The 24,638-nt window shown below is 38.7% G+C and overlaps 1 protein-coding gene across 1 annotated transcript; it reads left to right on the top strand.

Annotated features, from left to right (window-relative positions):
* The first annotated feature begins 269 nt into the window (after nt 1-269).
* FBXO36 (F-box protein 36) lies at nt 270-23,005 on the top strand. Its single transcript, XM_083363354.1, has 4 exons — nt 270-491; nt 12,703-12,811; nt 19,299-19,471; nt 22,402-23,005. The coding sequence occupies exons 1-4, from the start codon at nt 396-398 to the stop codon at nt 22,591-22,593; spliced, it is 570 nt and encodes a 189-aa protein (XP_083219480.1). The 5' UTR covers nt 270-395; the 3' UTR covers nt 22,594-23,005.
* Nucleotides 23,006-24,638: the final 1,633 nt, after the last annotated feature.

Genomic DNA, 24,638 nt, shown 5'->3' with positions numbered 1-24,638 from the left:
TGCTTCAGCGCTCCCTGCCGCGGAGCCGGCAGCCCCCCTCCTTCCCTTAAAGATCGGCAGCGGTTCTAGCCTTCCTGTCCCCCTCCGCTTGTCTCAGACGTTCCTTGGCTGAAAAAAGAGGTATCCCTCCGCTAGGGTCGTCACCCCCGGGGTACGTGCAAGCGTTATCCCCTCAGGGTCAGTGAGATCGCTCCAGTCGCTCCCATACTGCCTTTCCCCCGTCAACCGTGGCGATTCCGAGGCTCCTCTTTCCTTCCTTGGGGTGATAAAACCTCCGTGACTTCTAACGCTAAGAACTGGTCGTCTCCTTTAAGAGAGGGGGCTGGGCTTCCAGTGACCTTCCATTCGCCCGCCCCTTCCTGGTTGCCAGAGCGACTGGGAGTTGGCGTCCTAAAATGGCGTCTCTCCTGGACGACACTTTGTTCGAGACGCGCGGACAAGCCCCGGCACCTAGCAAAGACTTCTACCAAATCACCGTTACTAAGAAGGATGTGAGTATACTTGTTTTTTCTCCCTTTTGTCGGCCTTCAGAGATTTTTTTTTTTTGGGGGGGGGAATTTCTGTTGGAGGGCGACTAAATATTGAGGAAGAAAGAATAGTGCACGGTACCCCGACGAAGGGAAAGGAGCGTCAATTACCCTTTACGAAGATACATTCCTGGCGGACAAAATAAATGAAGGAAAGCGGGGGCAAGCGGGAGAGAAATTCGCCGAGTGCTCATGTTTTTACGGACAGTTCCTGATTTAGGGCTGGAATGTAAGTCGATTAATAAGGATGGACTGCAGTGCTAATGCTAGCTCCGGCTTAAAAAAAATTTGTCCAGTTGTAGTTACAAGATGTTTTTCGCGGATGGGGCCCTCAGCTCCCAATACTGAAATAGGCATAAGCTACATCGCTTCTAAACCCCAGTCGGCATGACCATTCTGAAAGTGATAGTAATATCTGGAAAGCAACAATTTCCTTAAATTTGCTCTAATTTCTGATGCTTATTTGCCTCAAATAACAGGTAGTTATTCAGTAGTTAAAGCCATAATAAACCTTTCTTCTAATTTAGCCCTTTGTAACTAGATTTATATTCATGTTTGATTCATAAATATTTGCATGCCTCCAAATAGAAGAGGCAGAAAGCTGACATGTATAAATCTGTCATTTTACTGATAAAATTCCTGTTTTGTTACATTCATTCCCTACTATGTGAACAAGAAAAATAGTTCAAAAAATTGCATATGCTTGTTCAAGAACAGCTAGCTAGAGAAAGATGTTGTTGTTGTTGTTGTTAGCTGCGAAGTCGTGTCCGACCCATCGCGACCCCATGGACAACGTTCCTCCAGGCCTTCCTGTCCTCTACCATCTTCTGGAGTCCATTTAAGCTCACGCGTACTGCTTCAGTGACTCCATCCAGCCACCTCATTCTTTGTCGTCCCCTTCTTCTCTTGTCCTCAACCTTTCCCAGAATTAGGCTCTTATCCAGTGAGTCCTTCCTTCTCATTAGGTGGCCAAAGTATTTGAGTTTTAGCTTCAGGATCTGGCCTTCTAAAGAACAGTCAGGGTTGATCTCCTCTAGGACTGACCAGTTTGATCACCTGGCAGTCCAAGGGACTCACAGAAGTCTTCTCCAGCACCATAGTTCAAAGGCCTCAATTCTTTGGCGCTCAGCCTTTCTTATGGTCCAACTTTCACAGCCATACATTGCAACTGGGAAGACCATAGCCTTGACTGAGTCCCTAGGGAGAAGGGTGGTATAGAAATCCAATAAATGAAAATGACTATACCCACTTTTGTTGACAGGGTGATGTCTCTGCTTTTTAGTGTGCTGTCTAGATTTGCCATGGCTTTCCTACCCAGGAGCAAGCGTCTTTTAATTTCTTGGCTGCAGTCCCCGTCTGCGGTTATCTTGGAGCCCAAGAAAATAAAATCTGTCACTACCTCCATTTCTTCCCCATCTATTTGCCAGGAATTGAGAGGGCCAGATGCCATGATCTTGGTTTTCTTAATGTTAAGTTTCAAGCCAACTTTTGCACTTTCCTTCTTCACCCAGAATAGAGAATAGAGAATACTTACATAGAGAGATGTAATTTTTACATTTTACTTCTGGGAAGACCATCGCCTTGACTATACGCACTTTCATTCACAGGGTGATGTCTCTGCTTTTTAGTGTGCTGTCTAGATTTGCCATGGCTTTTCTCCCCAGGAGCAAGCGTCTTTTAATTTCTTGGCTACAGTCCCCATCTGCAGTGATCTTGGAGCCCAGGAAAATAAAATCTGTCACTACCTCCATTTCTTCCCCATCTATTTGCCAGGAATTGAGAGGACCGGATGCCATGATCTTGGTTTTCTTAATGTTAAGTTTCAACCCAAGTTTTGCACTCTCCTTCTTCACCCGCAACAAGAGGCTCTTTAGTTCCTCTTCACTTTCTGCCATTAGAGTGGTATCATCTGCATATTTTAGGTTGTTGATGTTTCCTCCGGCAATCTTAATTCCAACTTTTGATTCATCTAGCCCTGCCTTTCTCATGATGTGCTCTGCCTATAAGTTAAGTAGGCAAGGCGACAGTATACAGCCTTGCCGGACTCCTTTCCCAATTTTGAACCAATCAGTGGTTCCATGTCCAGTTCTCACTGTTGCTTCTTGACCCGCATATAGGTTTCTCAAGAGACAAATAAGATGGTCTGGTACTCCCATCTCTTTAAGAACTTGCCACAGTTTGTTATGATCCACACAATCAAAGGCTTTAGCATAGTCAATGAAGCAGAAGTAGATGTTTTTCTGGAACTCCCTAGCTTTATCCATGATCCAGCGTATATTGGCAATTTGATCTCTAGAGAAAGATAGGAGGCAATAATTACACAATTTTGAAAAATGTTTATTATAAATGCTTTACCTTTTACACTTCTACAACATTACATGAAAGTAAGATTTTTTTTGAAAGAACAGTGTGTTTTATATTTCTTATTCCTAAGTAAATATTTTTCAGTACTAGTGTTTTAGAAACCATGTGCTAAACAAGTTAGTGTTATATCCTCCATCTGCTTTGGATTTTATTCCCATACTCAAACAGCCCAATTAGTAGCAAGGGACTATGGCTGGTACAATCTGAAATATCTGAAATACATAGAAAAGATCAGTATGTAGTAAATGCAAGAACCTGAGCTGAATGTTTAAGCAGATAAATTAGGGCAAGGATTCAGAAACCAGGTGATTAAGGTAAAATTGCCAGGTTTCAATTAAGCTAAGTTTCACCTTAGCCAGGCTGGATGCATTGCCCTCAGCAGTCCTTTTTGGATGGTTAAGGGCACTCCTATGCACCTTTGATTGTGTCCATGTGGTGATGGCTCTATAGAAACTCTAAGTCATATGCTGTTTCATTGTTCTTTTTTTTTATTGAAAAGTTTTAACATACATTTTATCTTTAACAGTCCCCCCTCCCCTCCCCCTCCCTCCCTGCCCCTCTCCCCCTCCCCCCCCACTTCCCAGAGCTAAGTACAAGGTATAAGAACAAAAAAAACAATCATAAACATCCATATGCTAACAACCATAAACTCTAAAATCTATCACTCTCTAGCTCATATAGGATAACTACAAACACTATTAATATTAAATATATAAAAAAAGAAAAAAGAAAAAAGAAAGGAAGACTTATTCAAATGCTACATGAAACTTTTTAGTCCCATATTTGTTCTGTATATACTCAATCCATTTTCTCCACTCCATAATATAACGTTCTTGCGAGTGATCTTTCAAATAGGCCGAAATCTTTGCCATCTCTGCCAGGTCAGAAACCTTTAAGGTCCATTCTTCTATAGTCGGCAGTTCCTCCTCCTTCCAATACTGACCTATTAAGAGTCTTGCTGCCGTAATTAAATTCAACATCAGCTTAGTGTCCACAACTGTAGCATCTGTAATTATTCCCAACAAAAAAAGTTGCAGACAAAACTTTATCCTTTGCTTGAAAATCTTCTGCATATTCCACCAAATTTTTATCCAAAAGGCCTTAACCTTTTTACAAGTCCACCATATGTGAAAATATGTTGCATCTTCATCGCCACACCTCCAGCATTTGGGCTGATAATTCGGATACATACTTGCAAGCTTTTTAGGATCTAGATGCCATCTATAAAACATTTTATAAAAGTTCTCTCTTAAGTTTTGAGCTTGTGTAAATTTTACGTTCCTCACCCAAATCTTTTCCCACGTGTCCATTGTAATAACTTCTTGGATGTTTTGGGCCCATTTTATCATACAATCCTTAACAAGTTCTGTTTCTGAGTCAATTTCTATCAATGCAAGATATATCCGTTTAATATGTGCTGGACCCTGATTTCTAATTTGCTTTATCAGATTTTCATCAGTCATTGTAAAACCAGTTTTCTGATCTTCTTTCCACCTGGCCCGTAGCTGAATATATTGAAACCAAGTTTGAACAATCTTCTCATCTCGCAAGAGGCTGTATGGTTTCAGACACCAGACATTTCTTTCCAAGCTTAAAATCTCCTTATACGTAGTCACATCATGTTTAAAACCAACATTTATATTTTCTATTGCGTGTTTTGGGATTGCCCACAGTGGTATCTTACAGTCTAACTTATGTCTATACTTCTTCCAAACTCTCAACAATGCCTGTCTTAAAATATACACTCTAAACACATTATCTACCTTCTTATCATACAACAAATATGCATGCCAACCAAACAACAAATCGTGGCCCTCAAGATTTAATAATCTCTCTTGTGTCAAATTAATCCAATCACTTATTCCTGCTAACGCAGCAGCTTCATAATATAATTTAAGATTGGGCATTTTAAGACCACCTCTTTCACGAGTATCCTGCATAATCTTAAATTTAACTCGTGGCCTTTTCCCTGCCCAAACAAATTTATTGATACCTCGCTGCCATTCCTCCAGATTAGAATCTTTCTTAAGAACCGGTATCATTTGAAATAAGAATAAAAATTTAGGCAGGACATTCATTTTCACTGCTGCGATTCGCCCCAACAAAAACAATTGCAATTTTTCCCAGCTCTCCATTTCTTTTTGAATTTTTCCCCATAATTTTTCATAGTTATTTTTATATAACTTTGTATTAGAGGGCGACAGAAGCACCCCCAAATATTTGACCCTTTTAGCAATCTCAAATCCAGTTAATCCTTCTAAAAGAGCCTTTTGTGATACTGTCATATTTTTGGCCAGAATTTGTTTTTTGTGCATTAACTTTAAATCCAGAAACCTTCCCATATTGCATTATTATCTCCATCAGATCCACAACAGAGTTCTCCGGCTGGGTCACTGTAACAACCAGATCGTCTGTGAACACTCTCAATCTATAATCCTGATCTCTAATTTGTATACCCTTAATTCTTTCCGAGTTCCGTATTTTTACCAATAATATCCCCAATGTTAACACAAATAACAAAGGCGATAACGGACACCCTTGCCTTGTGCCCTTCTCAATATTACATGCCTCTGTCAAACTATTGTTAACTATTATTCGGGCAGTTTGTTTTTGATATAATGCCCTAATTGGTTGCAAAAATTTATCCCCAAAATTCATTTTATCTAAAACTTTCATCAAAAATTGCCAGTTCAATTGATCAAAGGCTTTTTCAGCATCTAAAAAAATTAGCGCCGCAGGGATCTGGTTGTTCCTTTCCAAAAACTCTAACACATCAACTATATGCCTCACATTATTTTTCATTTGCCTACCACTAATAAACCCAGTTTGGTCCCCATGAATCACCTGTTGCAGAACCCTCATCAATCTATTAGCCAACACCTTAGCAAATATCTTGTAATCTGTATTTAAAAGTGATATCGGTCTATAGTTTTTTACTTGAGTAGCATCTTGATCTTCCTTCGGAATCAAAGAGATAAAAGCAGTTCTCCAAGACGGAGGCACCTTTCCCCCTCTCTGAATTGTCTGGAACAGTTCCTTTAACGGTTTTATCAACTCTAATTGTAAATTTTTGTAGTAAGCCGCAGTCAAACCATCCGTACCTGGCGCTTTATCCACCTTCAATTCCTTAATTGCTGTAAGAATTTCTTCTTCTGTTATCAATTGATTAATCTCCTCTTTTTGTGCTTGCGTAAGAACTGGGATGCTAGCATTCTCCAAATATACATCAATGTCTTTTTCATTAATCTTCTCCTTAGCATATAATTTAGAATAAAAATCCACAAAGGCTTCCTTAATAAGATCCTGTTGAAACACAACCTTTCCCTTATGCTCAATTTTATCTATATTAGAAGCCCTTTGCTTTTTCCTCAGTCTGTAAGCTAGCCATCTACCTGGCTTATTAGCATTGCAAAAAGTATTATGCCTGGCAAACGGCAAATTGGTTGCCACTTGGTCAGCCATTAGTTTGTCAAATTGTCCTCTTAATAGCTTAATAACCTCCTTAGTCTTCACATCCAATGGGTTCAAAATCAAGGCCTTTTCTTTTTCCTTAATTTCATTCTCCAATTCTTTCCTTCTGGCTTCCAAAGTACGTCTGTGTTTATTATTCATATATATCCACATCCCTCTCATATAGGCCTTGCTAGCATCCCAAACCATGTCCATAGAAGTATCCTTATTCATATTAATTTCAAAAAAATCCTTCATCCGCTGTTTACATTCTTCCACATTTCTCTGATTTCTAAACAAATTCTCATTTACGCGCCACGAGCGCCTATCTCTATTGTCCTTATTGATCTCTAACCAAACTGGACTATGGTCAGAAATAGCTCTTGCACAGATCTTTACCTTCTTAATCCTAGAAAAAAAGTCATTAGTCAGCAAAATAAAATCAATCCTGGAAAAAGATTGATGTCTATCAGAAAAAAAAGTATAATCCTTTTCATGCAGGTGTGTGTCACGCCAAATATCTCGCAATTCCAAATCATCCTTCATTTCAAAAAAAGATTTAGGCAATCTGGCATGACTCGGAGCACGCTTAAAAGAACCAGCCTTATCCATCTGTACATCCAAAACACCATTCCAGTCCCCCATAAAAATAAACGATTTGTAATCCAACTGAGTAAGCTTTGTATGAAGTAAACTAAAAAAATCAGCTTGTTGTTGATTAGGAGCATACAGTCCAACTAAAAGCGTTTTTTTGCCTTCTAGCAACAAATCTATCATAACATATCTTCCATGCTTATCTGCTTCAATTAAGTCCGCTGTTAAAGCACTTTTAACATAAACAACCACTCCATTTTTCTTATTCATTGCAGAGGCAACAAATTGCGTGCCCAACCTTGAGTTCGATAAATACTTTTGGTCCATAACCCTAATATGCGTTTCTTGCAAACATATAACATCAATCTTAAATTGTTTTAAATATTGAAAAACTTTCTTTCTCTTCTGTGGTGAATTTAGTCCATTAACGTTCCAGGTTAGGAATTTAGTCGCCATGCGTGTCGGCCCGAAGCTGTTGGAGCACATCTTTAATAGCCCCTCTATCTCCTTTGGGCCGCGCTCCTCCCACTGCTTCACTGTAAGTACGCTTTGAAAGTTCCATAAACTTCTGCTGGTCTTGTTCTTTTATTTGTTTTGCTCATTTTAAAGCGTCACGCGTCACCCTCTGCTCTCCAGCGACAGCCGACGCGGCTATAATTTGATCCCCTCCAGCACCATTCTCCTCTGTCTGTCCACCTTCGGCCTCTTGAGGTTTTCCTTCTCCAGATCCCTTTGCAGCTTCCAGAAGTAGTAGAGGGGTTGCTTTTAAAACATTATTGTAGAAATCACGCGCCTGTGTCACAGTAACCAGACGATATCTTTTACCTTCATGCATCACCACCAATCCGACTGGAATCTCACATCAGAACTTTAAATCACGTTGCTTAAGTTCCTGCACAAGAAATGCAAAATCCTTCCTTCTCCTTAAAATCTTTGGAGGAATTTCTTTTAAAACCAAAACTTCTTGGTCAGCAACCACAACTTTAGTATCATAAGCGGCTTGAATAACTTCATCTCTAGTTTCTCTCTTTATAAAATAAACCACCACATCTCTAGGTAGCTTTCTCTGCCTAGCAATCCATGAGTTTACACGAAAAACTTTATCCATGCATCCCTTTATTTCCGATGCTGGCTGACCCAATACTGCTTCCAGAGCCTCAGAAATCAGCTGCTTTAGGTCTTCTTTAGTATTCTCTTTTAAGCCTCTGATTCTAATAGCATACTGCATCTGATGATACTGGACAAGACTCAATTCTCCGTCCATTTTATCCCTTAAATCTTCATTCTCCAGTACCTTTACTTCTAGTATAGCATTCTTTTGACTCAGGTCCTCCACTTTTTCGTCCAAACCTTGCACACATTCAGCCACGCTTTCCACTGTAGACAAAATGTCTACCCTCATCGCACTGAACTTCTCTTCTATCCTCTCCTCCAGTTTCTCCAGTTTCTCTTCCACCTTTGCCAACTTATCACCCAGCATTTCTGATATTACCTGGGATTGTTTTTCAAGGGCATCTTGTAAGTCCTTCGATGTCAGTGCGGCAGGAGGAAGCAAAGCTTGCAACGATGTCTGTTGCACCAGGGAAGTTCCTGCACTCCGATGGGTTTTTGAGGGAGGTTTAGCCGCCATCTTTTTACTTTCACTTGTTGCGCACTTTCACTTTAAGTTTATAAAGTCCATTAAGCTAGAGAGTAAGAATAAAAGTCCTCTTCACCTTGACCTCCTGTACCGCTCTGCCTGCTCCTTTTTATTCCAGGGTCTTTCCTTCTGGCAGGGGTGGTCGCAAACGCCTGGCTCTGCTTCAAAAATCCCAGAGCAGAGACGCTGAACAGCTGGGAGCAACCCAGGCTACGGGGGAGTTCAATCCTTCAGCCGCCCGAGCTAAAAGCTCAGGCAGCCCCGGAGAACTCAACCCCTACCTGGGGCCTCACCCCCTCCTCTTCTCCCGAGGAGGGGGCTTCAAATCCACCCGAACAGCTGATCGGCGCTGTTTCGGGTGAAAACAACTCAGCTGAGCAGCGGGCAGCCCAAAACGGCTGTCTTCGGCGCCGCGCCGCCACCGGAAGTCCCCTGTTTCATTGTTCTTTATATAAAGATTCTAGACAGATTTTTATATATCCGATATTGAAGAAAATTCCAGGCAGGGGATATGAATTTTATTTAATGCTACTACTTTTGGATAAGGATCCGAAAATATCAATTCAGGTTGCCCAATTTTGTGCCACCATCTGCACAATACATCGCACCATTATTAAGGTCTGAAAAATTTTAATATGATGTTTTATTTTGAGAATTTTGGATTGTATTATACTGATTGTTTGGTGGTTTTATATCCTGTAAATATGGATGTCAGATTGTTATATATTTTGCTGTTATATATTTTGATTGTGTCTGGCCTTAAGGCTGTAATAAACAGATTGATTGATTAAGCTACTGTACCTGTCACATTTGTAGTTCCTTACAGTTGCTTTTAAGTAAATATAAAAATGGGTTTTTTTCCTGGTAACTGAATTGTCACTTTAAAAAAAAACAAGATTGCTTAAAAAGTAATTCATTCAACACTGGGTCATATCAATGATTTCCTAATAGAAGACATGCCCCCTCAAATCCTTCTCTCCTACCTCAATGAGGTGACAGAGTGTTTTTAGGAGAGGTGAACAAAGAATGGCAGGAGTGTACATCATGATTGTATAATTCCAGCAAAGCTGTTTAGCTAAAGTGGACAGGCATTTTTATCGGGCATCAGCAACATAGCAAGATACTGGAAGCAGAAAATTACTTTAGTGACAACAGCAAAGGCATCTTTTCATACCATGGAAGGGATGGCAGTGGCAAACCACTCCTATATTTAACAATGAATAGACAATATAAAATTGATAATATAGTAATGGTTGATTGGCCTCTTAGGTCTGATGGCACTCAACATGTTATTGAGGAAGAGCTGAGTATCTTTTGGGATATTAGTGATGTTTAAAAAATGGCTAGATTAAAGCCTTTGAGATATTTAATTGCTAAGGTTGCCATACGAGAAAGGAAAATCTGAAGCTGCAAAGACAAATTACGATGGGAAATAAATATTAGATGCATATACATGGGAGAATCCATACAGTGAAAGACAAAATGAATTGACTATACATTGATCTTTCTGGCATCATTCCATTGAAATTGACTGGAATTGGAAATTTTCAATTAAAAGATGATTCTGTTTATTATTAGAAATATGAAAAACAAAGTGGAACCAGAGTTTCTTTCATAGTCAGGAAAGCTAAAACAAAGACTGTACTTGGGAACAATGCAATCAATGATTGAATAGTGTCAATTATACTTCACAAGCAACCATTTATTATGATGCTTATTCAAGTTTATGCTCCAACTACTGATGCAGAAGAGGGGGTTAATCTGAAGTTGAGAAAATATGTAAGCAAGATGTGCTGCTTGTATTTGGAGACTGGAATACCAACATTGGAAATATTACAAAGGAAAATGTAATTAAACTGTATGGCCTAAGAAACTGAAATGAAGCAAGAGATCAACTTACCAATTTCTGCCAATACTGTCACTTCTTGATTGCTTACACTATATTCCAACAACCATATCAATACATATATATATATCACCAGATGGTGTACACAAAAATAAAACCGACTATATATTATTAGCATAAGGAGGTAGAAGAGCTTAATTATAACAGCAAAGACTAGCTAGGGCTGACTGTGGAATAGGTCATAAACAACTCATGTGCAAATTCCAAGTCAAGCTAAAATGGAAGACAAAAGCCGAACAGTTTCCCTGATATGATTTTGAGCATGTATCCCTCATTTTTAATAATATCATAAGAGATTGGCCAAATTTTATTGGACCAATGTACTTTTGTTTCACAATTTTGCTCTCTGGCTAGGTTCACAAATGACACTAATCAATGTTAGTTTAAACATTGTTGGGTTCCTATTAAATACTGAATCTTATATCATAGTGATTTAAGATTCCCAAATAAATCCAATTAAGTAGTACATATTGTTACGTACTGGGCTTTTGGTACCATACCACATGCGTTGCTGGAGAGCTAACAACTCTCCAGCAACCCAGACAGGCTGTCTCCGGTCCTGCAATTGGTCAGCCCCAGGTGGCAAGCGCGGGTTCAATCCTATTGGCTGCTACCATAGGGCTTGGCTACAGTATATATTGTGGCTGGGTGCAGCCCAAGCTCAAGTACAGTTCCAGCAAGAATAAAAGAGTGACTTTCTCTGTACTCAGCCTTGTGTCTTCATTCCTGCTCACCAGAGCCCACGACTTAACACATATCTTTTAACCAAAAATTATTTTAATTAAATTATTTTTTTCCTTTAAAAGCATTCTTCTAAGAAGGATCATCTTCTGAAAGATTCAAAGCTTCCTAATCTAAATGTTTACTTTAAACTTCACATGCCTCAAAAACGTTTTGCAAAAACTAACTTTTTAAGCATTTCTATGTCTTTTCCACGAAATACTGTGCGGAAAATCACAGCATTTAATCTCTGTATTTTCAGCAGTTACTTTAATGAGTATATTTATGCAAATCAGAATAGGAAGGGAACATTCCTTATAAAAGGAATAATGATAATAGAAAAAAATCATTTCATAGCATGTATGTGATACAGCTATTCACTCTAAGATTTTAAAAACCTTACTAGTATTAAGTATGGCAAATTGATTAATGTTGCATTTAATTGAATGTATCTGAATAATCAGATAGTTTCTCAAACTTTATATCCAGAAAGGTCTGCGTATATTTTGTTTGTTTGTTTTTGCAGTGGTTAACTATATAATAAATTAAGATTTTCTTTTTACTTTCATCAAAAACAGTTTTTATGTCACTCTCTTTTTTAATTAGTTACAATTATAGATGTGAAAAATTTTATTCAATAACAAGCCAAGTAACTCCTCTTCCAGTTCCTCAAAACTGCCCTGTTTTGAAAGCATAGAAGAGGAAGTAAAGAGTGAAATTGCAATTCACCTTGCAGTCATTATTTACAGTTTCATGGAAAAATGCTTATTTCCTCTGTAAGAATCAGCCAGGCAATGTGTATGTAGTCAGTACTGTATTTCATAACATGCTAAGATTTAGGTCTCTTAGTTCCTTTTGCATCAAAATCTGGCACTGGCAACCTATTCACAGGAAAACAAGTTATATGAAGTGTTCTCTTTTTTGGTGCGGGCACCTCCATGGCTAAATTAATCCTACGTTATATTTCTGTGACTGGATCACAAATTACCCAATCATATTTTGGCTCAATGGAAATCCGTGGTTATTTTGTGGTTTGCTGTATTGTGTGAATCTGCAAAATTGGACTGAGTAAATCATTAATAAACGAACCATTGTTAAGTGTGATGTGCAAACATACTTATTTCCGCAAGATCATCTACAATTACTAGTAAAGTAGTTACGTGCTTTCTCAGAAGGAAGCCAGTTAGAGATTTTACATTCCAATATATTTATCAATATCCATCCTGAATTATTTTATATAAATATTAATGTTCTGAATGTCTCAATGTGCAGGTTTGCCTTGTTTTTGCAGTGAAGCTTATCCATACATGATAACAATGGAGCAGGAAATGTTCATTAAGCTTGCCATAAAAGCCTGATGCTGATTAGGACTGAGAGAAGTGACTGGCCCCAAGTCATCTTTGACTAATCTGAGCCTCCCCATTCCTAATCCATCTCCTTAATCACTATACCAGCTATCTAAATAATTTCTCTAAATACTTGTCACTATTCTCCATTCATAGGTGATTTTCAGGTGGTGGAAAATTTCTCTTCGGAGTGAATTCCGTGAAGCAAGGCCTGGAGAACTCAAAGAATCTCATGAAGATTTCTTGGATGATCCCTCCCTCCAAAGTAGAATACTATGAATTTAGTCATAGTTCAATGCGTGTATTAGTCTTTGAAGAAAATGCATGTTTGAAGAAAATGTGATAAGTCCTATTTTTAACAATTTTGTATAAATCAGTCTTTCTGGTAGTAGAATGCTATTTTATTTTCATGACAAATGTGAAGGCATAACATAGTGCTAACAATCTGATGTCTTTTTTAAAAAAAGTGTTAAAATTTGAGATTAAATATCTGTTATTTGTGGCATAGGAAATAATCTATGGATTCCTATTCAGCTATTTACAAGAGATAAACTCTATATGAAAATGCAATAATATTCAACATGTGGAGGAACAAATCTACTTTTGAAGAGTTTCGGTGTTCTTTAAAATTCTTATTTACTGATGGTGACAGTTCCCTTATGTCATTCTCTTTAAGAAACTTAATGAAAAATAACATATTCTTGAAATGGTAGTAGAATTTGTAACATTTACAGTATAATGCTTTGGATTTAATTCTAAAAGTTCCTTTAGTGTGTTTTGTGTGCAAATATAGCACCTATCTGCAACTCTTTAAAACAATCCCATCTTTTCCAAGAATTGCAGTCCCAAGAAAAATCTCATTTGTTTGAGTTGCAATCTTGATATCTCCATAATGTAATGAAAGCTGAAATGCTGCATAGTCCTCCTAATTTATCTCCCTCCAAAATATGAATTTGTATTCCCTAAAACAGAGGTCCCCAACCTTTTGGGTACCAGGAACCAGTTACGCGGAGAGAGGTTTTCCCACCAACTGGAGGGGGTGTGGTATTGTGTGCTACCTGCATCCCATGGATAGGGCTTTGCTTGTTTGTGCAGCCCGGTTGCTGGCATGCCTTGGATCGATAACAGTCCATGGCCCGGGGGTTGGGGACCCCTGCCCTAAAATACACTTGAATTGTCTTACATCTTGTTTACTTACAGTTGGTAAAATTTGCATAAAATGTAAATGAATCAGATATGTTTTGGAAAGTTTAGAATGATGATCTATTATTCAGCAAGCTAGGTGAATTTTTCCCAATCATGAACTAAATAATAGGAGAAAAATACTATTTATTTATTATTACTGTAGCAGCCCAACTTAACAAGTGAGTTGGCTATCAACTCAAATAACTACAACTCTGGGCATTACTGTATACAGTAAGCAAGCAATAAAATAAAGCATGAATAATTACAATATAATATGAATATGTTATTTCATATAATACTATTACAGTGTATATTTTAACACTATACTCTCAAAAAGTAACATACCCAAAGAAAAGAAAGTATACTGGGTGGCGCCACCCAGCGAGCCCCATGGTTCACCGCGGAGCTCCGGGAGATGAAGCGTCGGAGACGGGGCCTAGTGAGCCGTTGGAGATCCAGTCGATCCGAATCCGACCGATTGCGATTAAGAATCCTCACCAGGTCTTATCTCGCTGCGATAAGGGTGGCAAAATCCAACTACTTTTCCACCCTCATCGCGTCCACAGATAATCGCCCGGCTGCCTTGTTCAGGGTGACTCGCTCCCTACTGAACCAAGAGGTGAGGGAGGAACCCTTGCAGGGTCGAGCCGAGGAATTCGGTCAATATCTGCTGGATAAAATTGCTCGGATTCGAACCGGCCTGGACTCCAACTGGGCTGAGTTGGAAGAACAAGACATGGACAGTCTTGTCGACGTCATCTGGGAGGAATTTGATCCTGTGACTCCTAAGGAAGTGGACAGGATTATGAGGAGGTTGAGCTCCTCCACATGCTTACTGGACCCGTGCCCTTCCTGGCTGACTTATGCAGCTCGAGAGGGCATACGAGGCTGGTTCCTGGCGGTCATCTCTGCTTCTCTGAGTGAGGGTCACTTCCCCACCGCCTTGAAGGAGGCGGTGGTGAGACCTCTCCTCAAGAAGCCCACCTTGGACCCATCCTCATTAAATAACTTTCGTCCAGTCTCCAATCTTCGCTTCCTTGCGAAGGTTGTTGAGAGCGTGGTGGCGCACCAACTTCCTCAGGTCCTGGATGAAGCGGTTTATCTAGACCCGCACCAATCGGGCTTCAGGCCGGGCTACAGCACGGAGACGGCATTGGTCGCTCTGATGAATGATCTCTGGAGAGCCCGGGACAGGGGCCATTCCTCTGTCCTAGTCTTATTAGACCTCTCGGCGGCTTTCGATACCATCGACCATGGTATCTTGCTGCGATGCCTCAGGGGACTGGGAGTGGGAGGCACGGTTCTACGTTGGTTCTCCTCCTTTCTCCAGGGTCGCTCGCAGTCGGTGCTGGCAGGGGGACAGAGGTCGACCCCGAGGCCTCTCGTTTGCGGAGTCCCTCAGGGGTCGGTCCTCTCGCCTCTCCTGTTCAACATCTACATGAAACCGCTGGGTGAGATCATTCGCAGCTTTGGAGTAGGGTACCATCAGTATGCTGATGACACCCAGCTTTTCATCTCAACTCCAAACAACATCAGTGATGCCCTCAACGTGATGTCCCGCTGCCTGAAAGCGGTCCGGGAATGGATGGGGAGGAACAGGCTTCAACTGAACCCGGACAAGACTGAATGGCTGTACGTACCGGCAAGCCAGGATACTCAGAGCATCCCATCCCTTAACATCGGGGACAAGCTACTACCCCCTGTTGATAGGGCCCGCAACCTGGGTGTCCTCCTAGACTCACAGCTCTCCCTGGAAGATCACATAGGAGCTGTGACCAAGGGGGCCTTCTCCCGGGTTCGACTGGTGCGCCAACTACGGCCTTATCTGGACCTGGATGCCTTACGTACAGTCACCCATGCCCTTGTGACCTCTCGCCTAGACTACTGTAACGCTCTCTACATGGGGCTGCCCTTGAGATCCACTCGGAAGCTTCAACTGGTGCAAAGTGCAGCGGCACGGACACTTTTGGGAGCCTCCCGATACTCCCATATCACACCTCTCCGTGCGCTGCACTGGCTTCCAGTTGCCTTCCGTGTGAAGTTCAAGGTGCTAACAATGACATACAAAGCCCTACATGGCATGGGTCCGGACTACCTACGGGAGCACCTTCTGCCAATGTCAACACCCCACCGCCCTGTGCGCTCCCACAGAGAGGGCCTCCTCAGGGTGCCACCGCTCAAGGAATGTCGGCTGGTGGCCCCCAGGGGGAGGGCATTCTCAGTGGGTGCGCCAGCCCTCTGGAACTGCTTACCAACTGAAATCCGGATGGCCCCCGACCTCCGCACCTTCCGGCGCGACTTAAAGACTTACTTATTCCAGCAGTCCGGCCTGGCCTGATAGCTCTGATAGCTCTAATTGGGGTCCCAGTTTGTTTTGCTTTGATTATTGTTTTTCAATACTGTTTCATTTTGTTGCCTGTCTTACTCTGTACACCGCCCCGAGTCCCTCGGGAGAGGGGTGGTTTATAAAAACAAACAAACAAACAAACAAATAAATAAATAAATAAATAAATAAATAAATACACTTCAAATCATTACACATTACATCCAGCAACTTAGAATTCAGTATTCCATTTAAACAACAACATATGAGAAATATATAAACAGATATTAGTCATTTTCTTGATTTTGGACGAAGTTAAGTCTCTTTTGATCAATCTCAACCACACCCCAATTTTCATATTAATGTGGATTTCATAATAAAAAGGGATTTGTTATTTCATCCAATGAGTTACTGTATAGTGAAAAGTTGGTTATGGTGGGCAAAAATAAGCTTTTCAGGATTAGGCAGCAATATTGGAAATTCTGCAGACCTTATATTTAGACAAGGATGTAGTGACAGAATTCAGTGAACAGCCTCAAGGCCTTTATTATTTTTCCCAAGAAGCCAGACACTACATAACTATAATTGGATTAAAGCAAAAGAAGATGGAGAGATATTCTAAAGGGATAGTTCCAAAAAGATGCTAATAGGCAAATACAACATTAGTCATTTTTAAGCAATCCTTGCTCAGTTCCATTGTAATGTCGGGAGGCATTTACAGACATGCTGTCATAAAATGTTTGTTTTTTTATCTCAAGAAAAGATAAAGTAAAATTAAATTTGCCAAACCATTGTATGTCAGTCATTATTTTTCCCTGAAAAACATTGTGTGAGGTATTGCTTATAGCAAAACGCTTATGGAATAAACATTTAAATAGTGGAGAACTGATAATAATGTTTAAATGTTTCTAATGATAAATGAACACCATACCATGAAAAATAATTAAGTGTAATAATACTAATAATGCAGTTTTCCAATTTATACAGTGTTGCTATGCTATTTAAAATAATTTTGTACTAGATATGATTTTGTGGAAATGCAGGACTCTATACACATCAGAACTATAATATTTCTGTGTGTGCATGTTGCAGGCACATGTTTCAAACGTGAGTTCATTCCGTATTGTCAATAAGAAATATTTAAGGGTTCCATCCGAACAGTAATGCTCTATTTTGATAGAAGTGCTTTGTTGGGAAGATTCCATTAGCAGAAAGCCAATATCTGAATCCATGTCTATGTTGTATCTTATTATAGCTTATGAAATGGAATTCATCTCTTAGTTTTCTACAAAATGTATAAATATAATATCAGGGGTTTTTTGCATAATAATCATCTTCGAAAGTGTAATAAATAAAAAATGGAGTGTCATACATCATAAGACAGTCAGTTTGGTGTAGTGGTTAAGGCACCAGACTAAAATCAGAAGACTGTGTCTTTTAGTCCCAGCCCTGAAAGACTTTGGGCCAGTCATACTCTCTCAGACCAACCTACCTCACAGGATTGTTGTTGTGGAGAAAATAGCAATAGGGATAAGTATTAGCTAGGTTTTCTCCTTAAGTTATTTATAAAAACAATAAAGGAAGATTAAAAATGTAAAATATTTTTTTAAAAATAAAATTATTATCCTAATGTCAAGGTAACTGAAAATGACAAAGATGGTTTCAGCCAGGTTCATTTCAGAAGTTGACATCTAATCCTTTTAGGCAACTTTATGACAGAATTAGAATAAGGCAAAAATGTCCCTTTCCTGATAGTAAGAAATTTCACAGGAGGGGCAAATCTGTTGGTCCCATAGGCTCCCACCAAGCCGTGTTGGCATAGATTTATAGACAGCAGCATTCCTACTGGCAGTACAACCTGAAAATCACTCACAGGGATCTATAACCTCTTTAATAGTTCAAGTGTCTTTAGGATTGGATTCATCAATAATTCCAGCCTATTGTTATTGGGGACGACAGAGAATGAGGTGGCTGGATGGAGTCACAGAAGCAGTAGGTGTGGGCTTAAATGGACTCCAGAAGATGGTAGAGGACAGGAAGGCCTGGAGGAACGTTATCCATAGGGTCGTGATGGGTCGGACACAACTTCGCAGCTAACAACAACAACAACAATTGTTATTGGACAGAGCAAACTTGTCAGTATGGAGGCTTGTTGGCACTACTACCCTCAATAAATGGAAGACACATTTGGATGCTACCCCAGATATCTTATGGATCTGAATAGATTCCTACAGGAAATCATTCAGATTCCTTGGAGATTTTCTCACTGAACTGGCAAATAGTTTAGTTACATACTTGGTCAGTCTCTGAAACTCAGAGGTGATAAACGAGCTAAATGCAATTCCTATCAAACAACTTCTGCCTGCCCGTCAACCCCAGGAAATTCCTTCATTCATTAAGGAGCTCTGTAATATAAAACAATTAAAGAGAAACCTGCAGCATCGGTGGTATAGACTAAGACTGAACATAAATATGAGCTCAGGTTTAAATCTCCAATGTGACTATAACAGCAGTAAAGAAATAGATTTTTCTGTATTTATTGTGAAATATCATCTAGCAGTTCTGTTCAATGTGATATGCACCCTGTTGAGAATGGGCAAGCATCAAGACACAAACAGTTAAAAAAATCATTCCAAAACTTTCTGTTCCACTCAAAACAATAAAAAAGCCTCAGCCTCCGGAAGGTGCCCATGTCTATGTTAAGCCTTCTTCTATAGCCAATTAGCGTTCTTCATTACCTTTCATCCTTCACCCTCATTTTCATTATTCTCACCATCCTGCAATTTCAGGATTTGCTTTTGCTTTTTCTGACAGTCCAATGGAAGCATTATCTCTGTATGCAGACACATAAAAATCAACCAAGGTTGGACTTTGGGTCAAATCTTTCAAGGGAAAAGGCTACTATAATACTTCAGGGATAGATGTTTCACTTGTGCAATGCATATTATAATATGTCCTTTTCAAATGCTTTGTACAGCCCTAGTAGAGTAGAGGAGAATCACTGCTGTTATATGGTGGTGTTCTCCACCTTGCTGAGAATTATGGAATTTACCATCCCAGCCTATTTCAGGATGAGGTTGAAATCTGTTATAATACTGATTCTCAAACAAGTTTAACAACTCAAGGATCAGGGTTTTAGCAATGATTCCTTAAGTACAGTCTAAATTGTAAGCAATAAACCTGTTTAATATCTATCGATTATATTTAAGTTTTTCTGACTTAGTTGTACTTTCTAAAATTGCAGTTCAAATAGCCATTGTGTTTGGAGGAAGCACTCTGGAGCATATCTTCAATCTGTGCAGAGGTAATTTTGATTTCCTGGTGCGACTGCCTGATACATTACTTCTGTACATCATGTCTTATTTGGATCTTGAAGACATTGCAAGGCTTTCCCAAGTATCACACAGATTTGAAACGGTAAAAATGAACTTGATATGTGTGAGCTTTTAGTTCTAGTTCTGCATAAATATCTAAAGATTTATGGTACTTTGATTTCTTTATTAAAGTCTTATAGTAAAACCTCAAATTGCTAAGCTAATTGTGGAAGGCTGTCCTCCATACAATGTGTATAGTATCAATGTTCTTTTCTTCTTTTTTTGGAATAGCCAGTGCTTTTTTTGTAAAAGAAAAAGGTGCCGGAACTCACACATGTCATACAACCCGCCTTGCCTACCCTACAAGGTTCCATCCAAAAAAGGTGCCGGAACTCCGTTCTGAGTGTTCTATGACAAAAAAAGCCTTGGGAATAGCTAATATTTCTATTTAGCAGCATAAGGGGCTTAAATGTGGGTAGCTGTACTATTCAAAATCCATACAATAAACCAACTTCATGTTTGGTTAGTATTTTGATAAAACACTAGCAGAAATGCCAGGGTTGTAGACTAGATTGAGAAGCTGAATAGCATCCTGGAAGAGGAAACAGCAGTGCCCTTTTATAGGAAGGCACTAGAATTCAACTGCAATTCAAAGGAGACTGTATTTTTTAAATTGGATTGTATAGCTCAGTGATTTCTACTCAATGTTATATATAACCATCTAGCTTGACAAATTTAACTTTGTTACACTGTCACTATTATTGATAATATATTGTATATCTGCATTTCATCTGGCAAGTTAACCAGGGATGATTTGCATCGTTAATTATTATAATAAAGTGCCTTGCAATGTCTATCATCTCTAATTTTTGAAATCATTAAAATGCCACTAGAGGGAGCTTAAACCTCATACAAAATAGTAATGGAGATGCATTTTTAACAGTTTAATTTTGATTATAAGTATGGTTTATTAGTACTTTTAGTAAAACATTCTAAAAAAAATTCAAATATTAACAAGCTTCAAGATAAAATGTTTTAGAAAGTAATCCTACATTTATCTATCAAACACCACTGAGTCTTAAAATTTATCCCTAGGTAAATGGATATAGGATTTATAGGATTTCAGATCTCATTTTTTACCATTATTTGATTCACATAAATGATTGCAGATCAGATATGTACTATCAGAGTGTTGCAGCTCTGTTATGTGACATAAAGATAAATTTGATAAAGAATTTTATTTTTTAAAACATGTTATCTAAGGTTCATTTTAAAAAGCAAATCAGAGTTATCTATGATACAAACAACCATTCTGCTTTTATTTCCTGCATTAAAAATTTATTTATTTATTTATTTATTTATTTTGGGACTTATATGCCACCCTATCTCCCGAAGGACTCAGGGCGGCTAGCAACAATAAAAACAACAATACAAAAGTTAAAAGAAATTAAATAAACAGCCCCAATAAATAAGTTAAACTAAACAATTAAAAATTAAAAACATTTTTAAAAACCCTGTCGTCAGTCCAGGTCAGCCTGATGAAAAAGGAAAGTTTTAAAGGACCGGAGATCCTGGGCCATCCGGAGCTCAAGGGGGAGTTGGTTCCACAGGACTGGCGCTCCCACAGAGAAGGCCCTCCCCCTGGGGGTCGCCAGCCGACATTGTCTGGCCGAGGGCACCCTGAGGAGGCCCTCTCTGTGTGAACGCACTGGGCGATGGGAAGTCGTTCCCGGCAGCAGATGGTCCTGCAAATATCCCGGGCCTAGGCCATGTAGGGCTTTAAAGGTAAGTACCAGCACCTTAAATCTCACCCAGAAGACAACCGGTAACCAATGCAGCTCACACAGGAGGGGTGTAATATGGGAGTATAGGTATGCTCCCATCACTACCCGCGCGGCCGCATTCTGCACCAGCTGGAGCCTCCGGGTGGTCTTCAAGAGCAGCCCCATGTAGAAAGCATTGCAGTAATCTATCCGGGAGGTAACAAGTGCATGAGTGCATATGCTTATGCTTGATGATCCAATTTATTTACATTCAAATAAATTGTTGGATGTTTTATGTTTTAATTTCTGGTGGCACATACAGCTTCTTAATCACAGTTGGCCAAACTCCAAATTCAACGGTGAGGAATATTTAAATGTTATTGAATCTCCATTGTTCGTGACATTGTCCATACTCAGTGGTGGGATTCAAATATGTGAACAACTGGTTCTCTGTGTGGATGCTGCTTCAGGAAGTCCATTCTAGGCCTGGGCACACACTTCCAAAGCTGAAATATGTACTATAGTTAAAACAGATAACAACAAATAGGAATGTAGCTCAGATGCCTAGTAAAATGCATTTGCCTGAAAAATGCTGGTACAGGCCGAGAAGCAAAAGCATCATCCAAATATGTTCCAAGAGCCACAGAACATCAAAAGAGGTAGTCAGCCAAAAAGTCACAAGCTAGAAAGCCAAATGGTTATCTCCAGCAAAAGTCTGCAAGGAAAGCAGCTACCTAAATCTGTCTGCTAACAGTTAGCTGCAGCCACTCATGCCTCACCGTTTGTTTAGTAAGGAGTCTCATTGAGGAGAATTGCTCTGCTTGCCTCTGTAGATGTCTAAACCTGGGGCTTGGGGTTGTGTAATGTCATCAGACTGTTACACCAGAACAGAAGATGCCTGTGGCTGATCAGGCTGAAATGAATCCAGACCTATTGGGTCCTGAGGCTGACAAACCTCAAGCACAGACTCAACTGGAGCAACATCATCAGATTCAAAATGGATGGTTGTAATAAGTAACTGAAATAAAGGATGGTTCCTAAATATTATTTGAATTGAATTTTAAAATGTAGAGTTGATACTCATGGTGATAACAGGTACTATAAATTAAGGATATGAACATTATTATGCAATTGTCTGTTTCATTTTTGAAAAAACTTGCAAATACTGGACCTCAAACAACCCAATGGAATCAGATACCTAATATTTATTTGCTTCTAATAAAATAAATTTATTTTTATATGCTCCTATTTTTTATTTCTTTACAAATAGTTATGCAACTCTGACAAACTATGGGAAATGATTGTGCAAGATTTATTGGACACCATCACTCCAGAAATGAAGTCCCTGGCACAAGAAATTGGGTGGAAGCAGTTCTTCTTCACTAACAAGCTTCAGCTGCAATTACAGCTCCGAAGGAGGAAAAATAAGTCAGCTGGTTCTTCTGAAAGTCTGACTGATTAGACAAGTATTTTTCCTAATTAAACATTTTGAAATGTGTGGATTTTTTTTTTTTTGGTAAGCTGAACATCTTGTTTAGCTTTTTAGAAAAAAATCTGATCACAAGATTTGAATATATAGACTGCCTTAAAATATGCTATTAGAGATGTCTGAGAAAATCTTTGTTATACTATATTATTCCATACATTTTCATTTAATATTTCATTTAAATTGCATTTTGTTCTCCATTTGTTTTCAGTAAATTTAAATTGTTCACATTTTATTGTCTTTTCATGTCTTTTTTTTTTGCTTTATTGGGACTGTATTTGGTGGCCAGCAGGTAGCAGCCACCTCTCATTTTATATCACTGTTATCAGCAGTGATTACTAATATGAATGTATGCTGTTCTTTTCATACAATACCTGAAATGACACAATATCTATAGCATTCTAAGAAAATAAAATGAGAACTTCCAAGAGACGGCAAATGTAATCAGCTACAATTATGAAGAAAAGTTAAAAATCTCCCAAATTAATCCAAATTAATGTCAAATAGTAAAACTGGGATAATGAAAACTCATTTGTTTTTTGGATTCGTTTGCTATAAATCTGTTATGTACTCTTCTGATGAAGATTTTCCTTCAAAATTGTTGAAGGAAAAGTCTTCAGCACTTCCTTTAATCAAATTATTAACATTTCTATCCCACAATTTCATTGACAGAGCAAACATTTCTTTGTCATGCTTTAATTCTAAAGTACTCAGAAAATCTATCCCTATAAAAATTAGAGAGAGGAAACATTTTTTCCTGATAAGCATCTCTACAAAACTTGAGTAGCATTGAATTTACCAAGAAATGTATTTGCCAGGCAAGAGTGTTATCTTCCTGACACATGACAGTCATAGTGTGAATTATAAATTTCCAGCATACTGAATCTCTTTTTCTTTCATAAATGTATAAAAATGTGTAATGCTTTTTCTGTAGTGTTAAAATGCTGATTCAACCCGAGTGCCTCAAAAATACCATAGATTGAATGATAAAGCAATATTGTTCATAAGGATCCTGATTATTTGCACTATAAAGGATCTTTTTGTTACCTAACATAATTCTTTATAAAATATTTATGAAGATGGGTCCATTAATCTTTTATAGGAAAATAGTGTTTTTACTTTAAAAATAAAATAAAATACAGCTAGATGAGCTGAAACAATGCAAACATGACCATTTTCTACTTTAACTTAACAACTTCAAAAAACATTATACCTATTTTTTTTCCTATTGATATAGGGTGCTTGGTGTTATAATTTTAAAATAATTATACTTTCAAGTAGAATTATCTACTACAGAAACAAATGTGTGTGAGTTTCTTTCAGTATCTTTTTGTTTTCTAGTTCATTAATTACATATGCCAATATTTTAGTTAGCATGTTTGCTACTAATATGTCTGTCCTTCAATAAAATATTCCATTTGGAAATGTCTAAGTATTTGATTTTATGTATGGTAGAAAAATAATTTGTCTTTTTATTATAAATATCTAGATAAAATCCTTATATTGAAAATTAAATAATACTGTGCAATATAGTTTAATGTTCAGTTTAATTATATAAAAACTTCTGCAGAATAATGGAGTTGGAAGGGGTCTTGGAGGTCTTCTAGTGCAACCTCCTGCTCAGGTAGGAGACCCTATACCATTCCAGACAACTGGCTGTCCAGTCTCTTCTTAAAAGCCTCCAATGAGGAAGCACCTACAACTTCTGAAGGCAAGCTGTTCCACTGGTTAATTGCTGTCACTGTTTGGAAATTTCTCCTTAGTTATAAATTGCTTCTCTCCTTGATTAATTTCCATCCATTGCTTCTTGTCTTGCCTTCTGGTACTTTGAAAAATCAGTTGACCCCCTCTTCTTTGTGGTAGCCCCTCAAATATTGGAACATTGCTGTCATGTCACCCCAAGTCTTTCTTTTCACTAGACTAGAGAAACCTAATTCCTGCAACCATTCTTCATGTTTTAGCTTTCAGCCTCCTAGTCATATTTGTCACTCTTTTCTGCACCATTTCCAGAGTCTTGACAA

Source organism: Vipera ursinii (genome assembly GCF_947247035.1).
Source record: "Vipera ursinii genome assembly, chromosome: 5".
Classification (NCBI taxonomy): Eukaryota; Metazoa; Chordata; class Lepidosauria; order Squamata; family Viperidae; genus Vipera; species Vipera ursinii.
This window is presented reverse-complemented; position numbering and strand designations above follow the sequence as displayed.

Coding starts and splice junctions, on each gene's coding strand:
- FBXO36 (XM_083363354.1), top strand. CDS start 396: ATGGCGTCTCTCCTGGACGACACTTTGTTCGAGACGCGCGGACAAGCC. Junction 492..12,702: donor TCACCGTTACTAAGAAGGAT/GTGAGTATACTT, acceptor CTCCATTCATAG/GTGATTTTCAGGTGGTGGAA. Junction 12,812..19,298: donor GGATGATCCCTCCCTCCAAA/GTAGAATACTAT, acceptor CTAAAATTGCAG/TTCAAATAGCCATTGTGTTT.